Source organism: Zingiber officinale, chromosome 6A (assembly GCF_018446385.1).
Source record: "Zingiber officinale cultivar Zhangliang chromosome 6A, Zo_v1.1, whole genome shotgun sequence".
NCBI lineage: Eukaryota > Viridiplantae > Streptophyta > Magnoliopsida > Zingiberales > Zingiberaceae > Zingiber > Zingiber officinale.
The window spans coordinates 105,567,928-105,579,265 of NC_055997.1; the positions used below are offsets into that span (position 1 = coordinate 105,567,928).

Consider the following 11,338-nt stretch of genomic DNA (forward strand, 5'->3'; position numbering starts at 1 on the left):
GAATTGATCATCACAGCCGTTGCTTGATTTGAGAAGATTGTTGTCTCCGTCGCCTTGAGGGGAAGGAGATTTAGGAGAGATCGGCTCTTATAATTAAGTCTTCCACCATCAGTTCACGAGGAGCAGTAAGTTTCTTCTTCCATCTGCATCCTTCATTTGCGAGCCATGAGTTCCAGCAGCAAGTTTCTTCTTTCCTTCCTCATTGTGATAGCTTGATAGTTTTTTTTTTTTTTTTGAGGGGTGGGCTACAGCCCAGGAGAGCCCCAACATAGATCCGTCTCTGTACCTCGGTAAGTGTGCATAAGCCTCCTCACAACTCTATATAAGAGCCCTCATACTTCGACGAAGGTATGTAATCACGCATTCTCACATCTTCTGAGCCACTTCATAATTTCCTCTTACCTGACTTGAGCGTCGGAGGGTCGTCACCGGGAACCCCTTCCCGACCCGACTTCCTTGCAGGTTCGCCGGAGATCCCTACGGCCGGCCGGAGATCCACGTCATCAGTTCGGAGAGTGTCACGTGCCCAGCGTCCGTTGATTCAGCGTTCGGACAGGATCAAACCTTAAAACGAGCTTTAAAAGGAGTCCGAAAATGAGCTTGAGCTCGCTTAACGAGTTAAGTCCGTTAACTATGATAATCATTAATCAAGCTAATAACAAGCTGAGTTCGAACTATTCGCGAGCTTGATAATTCTAAAATAAGCTGAACTCGAGCCTTGTGATTAAAGTTTTATTCGAGCTCGAGCCAAATTTGAATCCGAATAAAACTTAAACGAACTGAATTCGAGCTTAATACTATTTGACTCGATTCGACTAGTTTACATCCATAATGACACCCATCCCACCCATTAGCCCCTTTGTAAAACTACAAAACTATCCAATTAATTTTGACTTTTTGGTAGATCAATTTTAATCTTTTGACGAGTCAATTCCAAATTAAAATTCTGAACGGTTCATGAGGACTTGGTCTATTCAATAATATTTATATTATAATAGTTATGGTTATAACTACTGCAACTTATATTTAACATGTTCAAAATATTACATTATAATAACTATAATTTTATAATTATTATAATATAAATTAAATAAATTCATCTAACATTTATCGATAAATTAGAGAAAAATCCTCAATCACAATGTTAACTTTACATGTAATTTTCATGTCCAAAAAACTTTATTTTCATTCTCTGCATGCAAAGTATTACTTGTTTCAATTCCCTCATGCAAATATTGATAACTAAATTACCCCTTAAAATTTTTAGATACAAAAATTTCAAAATTGAGTACAAAAAGTCCAAAAATGAGTATAATTTTTCTTAAAGTCAGTACTTTATATTAAAAATCGAGTATATTTTCTATCAAAATTGTTCCTCTTATTTTTTAAGTATAAAAAGTCTAAAAGTAAGTATAATTCATGTTAAATTCAGCACTTTATACTATAATCTAGTACTCTATACTAGGATCGAGTATATTTTTTTATCGAAATTAACCCTCATATTTTTCGGTACAAATATCTAAAAATGAGTATAATTCCTATTAAATTCAGCACATTAAACTAAAATCGAGTATATTTTGAGGTGAAAAAAGAATCATACTCAATTTGATAAAAAATATACTAGATTCTAAGTTAATATACTCAATTTAAGAGGATTTATACTGATTTTTAGACTTTTGTACCTAAAAATATCATGGACAATTAGGTAAAGATGTTTGACTGGGGAGTGAAAACAAAAATTTTCATGGATGAAACTACATGTAAAGATTTGTTTACCAATAGGGACTGCATGCAAAATTACCTAACAATGATTTCATACTTATCGGCGATATCGCCAAGTTTTCTCCTCCCTCTCTCACAATTCCCGCCTCGTTCAGCTTGTTGATCTATCCTTAGCTGCTTTCTTCCTCGTCTGGAAGGTGAGATGCCCTGGAAAACCCTCGTGTTTTGCTGTGTTTTCTGGTGATTTTCGCCGAAATTAACGCTGTTTTTTTTTTTTTTTTTGTGATTTCTTTCTAGGGATGAGAGGCGTGGCGCAGATGGTCCGGGACGAGGAGAAGAGTGGCACCGATCCCCTCATCCAGAGGCAGACTGGATCGTCCCGGGCCCGGCTTCATGAGGGTTTGGGCGAATTCAAGGACGAAGAGGCTGACACTGTTTCGTCTGCTTGCTGCCGCATCTGCCTGGAGAGCGATTCCGTCCCAGGTGACTTTTCTTTCATCGATTGTGCATTTTGTGATGCCCTATTACCCTATGCCATTTCGCAACTTCCTGATACAGTTTTGTGGGTTTTAACATATACTTTCGATTAATTGTCGACAGCATGCTTGAAACAATTTTCTTCATTATGTAATCACTACATTTGCCTATATGATGTCTTACTTTCAAATGATTCTGTTGGTTGCATCAATCTCATCACTGTGTATATTCATACACTAGGTGGGTCTCCATGTTCATTAGCTTGGAAAGACTCATGCTTGCATGAAAATTTCTCCAGCACTTGCTTAGACCAAAAAAAAAAACTTGAATGATGCGGAAACATGGAACAGTGCCTGAACATGTAATAAAAGAGCAGTATATATAAAACAAATGTCCAAATAAACCATCAGGAATATGTACAGATGAATCCATCCTCATGAATAAACCATCAACTGAAAGCAAACTTGTAGATAGGTGTGCGTGTAGTTTTATGTATCTAAAACAGAAATAAAGGTATAGTAACTAACACTTTCCAAGCATACAATGTACATTATAAGAATACAGTAACATAAAATAAACCCACATATCTGTGCATACTTAAAGTATTTAATGCATCCTTGAAACCATGATTAAAATATCGGTGTCATAGTAAAAGGTATTAAAAAAAAATCAAAGAATGCTGCATCTTATATGGATCTAATAATAAGGCCCGGAAACCAGAAGACCTAAGAAGTTTTTTAAGGCAAAGGTGGACAGAATGGATGAGGGTAACAAGATGCTAAGTGGAAGCTTTATCATGAAAACAGAATCCCTGACTTGGTTGGCTAATGTGATTATGGTGAAGAAGTTAAATGAAGTGGTGCATATTTGTTAAGTTACTTATTTAAACCAGACTTGCCGAAGTGATTATTCTTATTGTCTAGAATTGATCTAGATGGCAAACAACACAATCGGGTATAAAATGCTGAGTTTTTTTTATACAATTGAATTCACAATAAGTTTTTTTGGATACAATTAAATTCGCATGACCTAAGAGGATGAGTCTCATATCTTATTTCAAATATCTGAAAATACTTATTCCTCTAACATTAATGCCTTTTGGTTTAAAAAATTCAGATGTAGCCTACAAAGTTTGATATTAAGTTATTTGACTTCTTGATGATGAAAATATGCAAGTTTACATAGATGATATGGTTGTGAAGAGTAATACTAGAGAGAAGGAAATGTATAGGATTTGATGGAAGTTTTCACTATACTCTGAGACTTAGAATGAGGTTAAATCTCTTGAAGTGGCCCCCTGACATTGGATTAGGAAAGTTCCTTGGATTTCTTGATTATCAATAGAGAATTTGTGTGATAATTTAATTCTTTTATTTTCAGGTTATTATATCTACATTATTTCTTTAATTTTATTATCAATTCAACATAGTAATATTTTTTAGTTATTTCCTATTGCGTTAGCTTTTTTTATATGTTGACATGACCATCAAATTCTTTTGATAATTAAATTTAGAATTGCTTTTTTCCACAACAAATAAAAATAATAAAGTATATGTTGTAGATCCAACAACTGTCACCCACCATAGAGCTTACTTAATTCACTTGCTAAAAGTGTGTGCTACTTATTACCTTGTTTTTGATTTCTTCCCTCATAGAAAACATAACCTTAGTGTATCTTATCATTCATAGAATTGGATTTGTTATGGGGATATGCAATTATAAACCTCCCTCTGGTATTGTTGGATGGGGTTGAAGACCATTGTAACAATGTTTGCTAGATTCCACAATCTCAAACTACAACTTATGGATCCAATCTTGGTGCCTCTATAATGCCAAATAACCTCATTGATAAACCAACATGATGAAATTTGTCTCTCTTGGGAGAATAGCAAAAACACATTAAAAAAGACAGATCAGTTTAATGTGGTTTGGTGTGTCTATATCCACATAGAGAATTCAAATCTATAAATATGAGATATAAAAGTACAAATAATCAGTTCAAATCCATTTCACATACCATATACAAATCTCTTGTTCCTATCTAGACCTCTTTTTTTTTCATCCACTAATAGATAATTGATGTTTGCACCTTGCACAAAAACTCGCTCATAGAGTCCTCACTAGCTCTCCATGGACAAGAACTCTCTAATTTTCCATAACCTCTGTACATTCCCCAAAGATGTCTCCTAATATTTAAAGTTCTAAGGCGAGAAAATTTGTATCCCCCTTGTTCTGGCTGAAATCAATCTCTTATAATACTGAAAGACGCACAAGGTTTCAATCTTTTTGGGCCAATAAGGTCCAAAAGCCCACTCTGGGTTGCAGAGCTGGACCAACAATCTTCACCTCCATGAGATGCTACTCATATGCACTTCTAATAATCCAAGGTGATGTCTCTAATTGTCTTGCTATCTTGATATGCAAAAGTTATCTGATGAACATTCTTGACTCCACCTTGGCCAAGTATAGGTGTGTAATTGATTCAGTTGATGGTGCTACTTGACATGCATGCATTTGGCAAAACAATCTTAGTATACCCCCATATGAAATCTCAGAGATGTTGAACCATATATCCCATAATTTTATTTATTAAATATGAAATATCATTGTACATGGTTGATTTCATAAAGTTAACAAAAACTTATATTGTAAAAAATTTGGCTTATTGGTCCTAAAAATGAATTCTTGTTGCTAATCGATACTTTCTGTTAGCTGATTGACCTAACTTTATAAATTTGCAATCATAGATAGTCATGATATATACAATAGCCATTGTCTTTGTTGTTACAGGTGATGAATTGATATCTCCATGCTTATGCAAAGGCACTCAACAATTTGTCCACTGTTCATGCCTTGATCATTGGCGTTCAGTAAAGGCAAATTTTCCACCTAAACCACTTATTTTTCTTGGCTATCAATGCAAATTCGTAATGCATTTCATATCATTCTTAGTGTTGATTGAAACAAGTGTCAAACAAATTGATTTTAAACGAATCCATCTGTTTCAAGCACAGAGAAAGTAAGTAAATTTTGTTAAACTGATATTATTAGCTCTTCTAATTGTTATGATAGATTGTATAAGTCCTAAGCATCACTAAGCAAACTTTAGTGTGTTTAAGCTTGCCCGCTACCAAGAGACAAACACTAAGCTGTTTTCTTCCCTATTTTACTTGTTTTTCTAAGTATAAGATATTCAACTAATACTTTCTCTGATAAAATTTTGTAATCTCCTTAGTCCTTAGTTCTATCTTGAGCTTCATTTACATAATTTGTTCTTACATTTTGAGTTTATTCATTCACAGCCTTGAAAACTTGTTTTTTTTCTCACATTCAAGAACTGAGAAAGTTGATATTAATTTATAAGCCTCTTGATAGTTGTTATTGTAGAGAGTTTATATGCTCATTACTTTTCCATATCAGAAAAAAATGATCTGTTATTTTCTTCGATATTTTGGTGATCAAATTTTCCTCCTGTTTACAGGAAGGATCTGCCTTCTCCCACTGCACAACATGCAAGGCTCGGTTCCATCTGCGTGTAGAATTTCTGGAGGATTATGCATGGCGTAAAATAAAATTCCGCATTTTCGTAGCCAGAGATGTGCTCCTTGTCTTTCTTGCTGTACAAACTGTAAGGGCAATTTTAATACATTTTTGGTTTGTTTGCGCTGTACATTTCATGTCAACTTATTTTTCCTTCATTTGTTAGACCTGTTTAGTTGATTTTAACAATATATTTTGGAACTATTTCACTCTTATATTCTTTAAGAAGCTGCTTTTATACGTATTTTACTGGTGCAATAGATGGCAGTTTTCTTGACTTTTTCCTGCAGAAATACAAGTGATATGTATATATGCTTGTTTTAGCTAATTCTCTATGCCTTGATTTTTTCAAGAGAAAAGTATGTAAGTTTCAACTATTCATAAGTGGTGACCCATTTATTCAAAGAATTCGAACTCACTTTCTTTAAAAAGTGTCGTTTACGGATAATTATTTTTCCAAAATTTCTTTTGGGGAACAAACAGTTAGTTCTTAGGTGATTTCAAAAGTTCAGTTGCTGACTTAGGAAATACTCTCTCCACAATTAGTATTCTTACTAATAATTTTACAACACATTATGGAATTTAGTTAATTATACTGATTTGTCTTGGGCCCCGATTGGGATTATAGTTCGATGGCCACAAAGTTGGTGGAATTCGGTCAAAATAAATTTGGGGCAGGTTGAGCTTGCCCTAGCTGAGTCCAAATCCATCTATGTTAGCACAATATTTTTTCTTTTTTTCTGAAAAATCTTATGTTGCATATATATATATATATATATATATATATATATAGAGAGAGAGAGAGAGAGAGAGAGAGAGAGAGAGAGAGAAATTGGAATAAAAAAATATAAATTTATTTTTTAGTTAAAATTTAAAGAATAATGCTATATATAAATTTTCACGAATGGTAATATGAAAACATTACGCATGGATTTTGGTTGTTCGGTTTAAAATCAATTTTCAAAAAAGTAAATTGAAACTTAACCAAATTATATAGCCAAATATATCAAACCAAACTAACCCTAACATTAAATAGGGTTTGGTTTGATTTTTTTTAAGATAAACCAAATAATGGACACCCTTAGTTTCATTCGAGCTGGTTGCAATTTTACCTTGAGCGTGAGTGTTGGTTAAGATAAACAACTCAGTCGAGTGAATGAATTTGTTTAGAGCGACTCTATCTCATACAAATTCATCCGTGCTGGATGCAATTTAGCTTTAAGCGGCGAATGTTGGTTAAGATAAAAAGCTTGATTGGGGTGAATGAGTTGGTTTAGGGTGACTCCGACTCATGTGAATTGAACGTTGTTTGGTTTATCAAATGGAGTTTGGCTGAGGTAGGTTTTGTATGGGATTTTACTGAACAAAGAATTACTTTAGAAACTCTTGAGGAAAACTTCTACGACATTTGACTGAATCACGCATCTCATTTTCACTGATACTCGAATCACACACCACACTTTCATATTTACTAAATCACACACCTCTTTCCTAAAATACCCCTTGGTCTATGCATGCACCTATCTCACCCACCCAAGCCACCAAAGCACATTTAAAATCTCAAAAAAATGAACTAACTTTTGAAAAAAGTTGTTTTTTTTTTTTTAACTCACAGCGAACTACATAGGGTGTGGAATTAAAATTGGAGGGCATGGTTACACTCAGGAGAGTTTCAAGAATACATTGGTAATCTAACAAGTCTAAATCCATCTGTAAGTTTTGGCCAAAACTCATTGATAGTGGCTATACAGGGTCAGATTCATGAACACGGACAAATTGCAAGAGTCCTAGGAATATGATAAGTCTAAGTCCATTAGTGACTTTGTGAGAGTGTGGAATCAAAGTTAGAAGGCATGGTTACACTCAGGGACTTATAGGAATGCATTGATCATGGTTTGAACTTTGAATTGATTTGGATGTGCCTAAGGTCATTACTGACTTTTGGCTAAAACTCACTGAAGCCATTGATGGCAGGATCAATGCATTCTTACAACTCTCCTAAGCTTAACCATGCCCTCCAACCTTAGTTTCAAATCATAGATAGGCTGTTTTTGAGTTTTTTAAACTTAGACAACTTTTGAGTAAATTTGGCACAAATTCACTGTTGGACTTAAACCTATCATATTCACTCAACAATGGCGCCAATGTGACTCTGGTCATGTTAAAAATTTTAGATTCTGAACATTGTACAACCATCTTGTCCAAAACTTACTAATGGATTTAGGCTTATCGAATTCAATCAAAACCAAGACTAATGCATTAATAGGAGTTTTCTGACCGTAACCATGCCCTCCAACTTTGGTTTCACACTCTATTGTGAGTATCTAAAATTTATACAACTTTGAGTAAATTTGACACAAACTCATTAGTGGACTTAGGCTTATCATATTTACTCAACAACAATACCAATGTATTCCTGAGACTCCCCTGATTCTGATTATGTTAAAAATTTTAGATTATGGGCATCGTACGACCATCAACAACTTTTAGGCAAAACTCATTGATGGACTTATGATTCAATCCAAACCAAGACCAATGCATTTCTAAAGTCTTCTTAGTGTAACCATACCCTTCAACCTTGGTTTCACATTCTACATAGGCTGCTGTGAGTTTCTAAAATTTATACAATTTTAAATAAATTTGACACAAACTCACTATTGGATTTAGACCTATCATATTCACTCAACAACAACAACCTCAATGTGTTCCCGGGACTCTCTTAACTCTAACCATATTAAAAATTTAAATTTTGGACATTGTACAATCATCAGTGACTTTCGGCCAAAACTCATCGATGACTTAGATTTATCATATTCACTCAACAACACCACCAATTTGTTCCTGGACTCCCTAAGTGTGACCATGTTAAAAATTTTAAATTCTAGATATTGTACTATCATCAGTGAGTTTTTGCATGAGATATAGCCAAAAGTCACCGGTGGCTTTAATCCTATCAATGAGTTTTCGCCAAAAGTCATTGATAACCTTAGGCATATCCAAATTAATTCAAATCAGAACCAATGCATTCCGACAAGTCTCTTGAGTGTAATCTTGCTCTCCAACCTTGATTCCACACTCTATTTAGCTTGTTGAGTTTTTTAAAAAAAAATTCCAACCTTATTCACTCAACAACAATGCCTATGTATTCCTTGCGAGTTTGACTATGTTCAAAAGTTATGAATTTGGACCCTTTACACTAATGGACTTAGGCTTATCAAATTCAATCTAAATCAGGACCAATGTATTTTAAAATTCGATAAAACGTGGCCCTTATTTTGATATTTTAGATGTGATTCGGTGGCACAGGTGGGTCGGATAGTGTGTATGGACGGAGGGGTCTTTTAAGAAAGAAGTGCATGATTTGATAAATATGAAAAGTGTGACGCGTGATTCGGGTATTAGTGAAAGTGAAGTGTGTGGTTTAGTAAAATGTTGAAAAGTCTATCAATTGAAGAGCGCCTTTTTTTAATAGGCCTCATGGGGTAAGCATCCTCTAATGCCTAGTTTCTGTGTGCCTCTTAGAAAGCTCCGCTTTGCTGTTGAGGATTTAGCTTGTGTGTTCACTATAGCTTCTTGGATCATACAAGTGGGGCCCTTCTAATAGTGTGTTAGTGGGATTTTTTAGCCACATTAAGTATCATGCTTGTCATATATTGCTGGAAAAAGATAACTAAAATCAGAATCATGTCTCAAGGACGTTCTCCCTGCATCTATTGTGGTTATTGCTCCGTGAATAAATTAATTATAAACATTGCATCCATCAACCACAAAGAGTTAGTTCCATCTATTTGTATCTACTACAAGGATTTTTGCTTTCATTGAACTATTAAAATCAATTCTTATCTGGTTTAAAGTCTAAACACTTTTTGCACTGATTGACAATTGCACTGATTGACAATGCCTAATGTAACTTTAGTTTTTTTCTTCTTTTTTCATTTTGGTTTGTGGCCAATTATTGGTTGTTATAATTTTTAAAGTTGCATTACCATGGGGAAATATGCTATAGTTGGTACAAGAAAGTATATCTAGACAAATGCTCTATTTTTGGTATGTAAAAAGTTTAGGTTGATGGAAGCATTCTTTTCACTGTTGCCACTGAGAACTCTTCTATTCTTGGTAATTTTCAGGTTATTGCTACAATTGGTGGTATAGCTTATTTTCTGGACAAAAACGGGAGTTTTAGGAATTCCTTCACTGATCGTTGGGACCGTATATTGTCAAAGCATCCTGTACCCTTCTACTACTGCATAGGTAGTATAATGAACTAGCCACTTCAGTAATGCCATTTTTTTTTTAACTTTTAGATATTCAATTATTTTGTTGTTTTTCTTTGTAGGATACGGTTCTTGTCTATTAAGGTTATGTACTTCAGCTTCATGTTGAAATTCTGCTAATTCAGCAAGATTTTTGCTTGAGCTTGGTTGTACAGTGATGTATTGTAGACTTCTTTGAGGTCAAATAAATGGTACTTTAATGGACCAACTTGTGATGTGCTTTTTATGTGGCATATGCAAGAGATACCTTTAGCCAGAAATTTATTTGGCAAATATATAAGCTAGATTCGTCTGTTTTCAAGTATCATTTGCTTGATTTCCCATATTATTTTCCTGTAACAATTTTATCAAGCAATAATTTCCTTCTCAAGTGAGCAGATCTTGTGCTTATGTTTTGTGAAAAGTTTTGATGGCCTTACAGTTGGATGGCATTTATTTGGTTGTTGCAGGTGTCTTGGTATTCTTTGTGCTACTTGGGTTTTTCGGGCTTATATTTCACTGCTCAACCTTTAATAGTAATGATCCCTGCATGACGGGTTGCCGGAACTGTTGTTATGGATGGGGACTCCTGGACTGCTTCCCTGCTTCGCTTGAGGCTTGCTTTGCGGTGGTTATCATTTTTGTCGTTGTGTTTGCCATCCTAGGCATCGCCTATGGCTTCCTTGCAACTACAATGGCAATCCAAAGGATTTGGCAGAGGCATTATCACACCCTGACGAAGAGGGAACTAACAAAGGCAAGCATATTTATTCCTTACAGTTCATCTCTATAAGATTTTATTTCTTTTTTCAAAATAAAAGCTGCCATTTTTCTTCACCTCACTAAATATTTCATCCTCCCTTGTTTCAGGAATATGTGGTAGAAGATCTTCACGGTCATTACACGCCAGCGAAACTGGATCCGGAGCATGAAGAGCGCCTGAGGGTGCTCAAACTTCTATAAACGCAGCAACGCCTATAAAAGAAAATCCTGATTGTAAATATTTGTTGGTGTTGACGCCAGGTATCTGGTGACCCCTTATCTCTAATTATGTTTTAAATGTCCTGTTTTAATCACGATCATGACGAATTGGTATTCAGTAGCCACTTCTTAATGACCTAACCACATATTGTAGTGTAACTAAAATTTACCATCCATATGCTAAAGAACGCATGATCAAATGCGAAGAATGGTTGTAATTTAAACCAAATTTAAATAATTTATGGACTTTAAACTGAGTTGCTTAGTGAAGTCCTCAGAGGTATCTGTACCTCTCTGGTTAGAAAACAGTTGGTTTCTTGGGTAGAACTGTGTTTTAAGGTAACTTGGATTTCATGTGGAGATGT

General features: G+C 34.7%; 1 protein-coding gene across 1 annotated transcript; it reads left to right on the plus strand.

Annotated features, from left to right (window-relative positions):
* The first annotated feature begins 1,782 nt into the window (after positions 1 to 1,782).
* Positions 1,783 to 11,138, plus strand: LOC121997248. The gene is made up of 7 exons (XM_042551569.1): positions 1,783 to 1,919; positions 2,020 to 2,205; positions 4,990 to 5,075; positions 5,681 to 5,827; positions 9,867 to 9,990; positions 10,463 to 10,749; positions 10,863 to 11,138. The coding sequence occupies exons 2-7, from the start codon at positions 2,022 to 2,024 to the stop codon at positions 10,953 to 10,955; spliced, it is 921 nt and encodes a 306-aa protein (XP_042407503.1). The 5' UTR covers positions 1,783 to 1,919; positions 2,020 to 2,021; the 3' UTR covers positions 10,956 to 11,138.
* Positions 11,139 to 11,338: the final 200 nt, after the last annotated feature.

Excerpts from the sequence above, each read along its gene's own strand:
- LOC121997248 (XM_042551569.1), top strand. The coding sequence starts at position 2,022 with ATGAGAGGCGTGGCGCAGATGGTCCGGGACGAGGAGAAGAGTGGCACC. Across the intron at positions 5,076-5,680 it reads ATCATTGGCGTTCAGTAAAG|GAAGGATCTGCCTTCTCCCA; the intron begins GCAAATTTTCCA and ends TCCTGTTTACAG. Across the intron at positions 10,750-10,862 it reads CGAAGAGGGAACTAACAAAG|GAATATGTGGTAGAAGATCT; the intron begins GCAAGCATATTT and ends CCCTTGTTTCAG.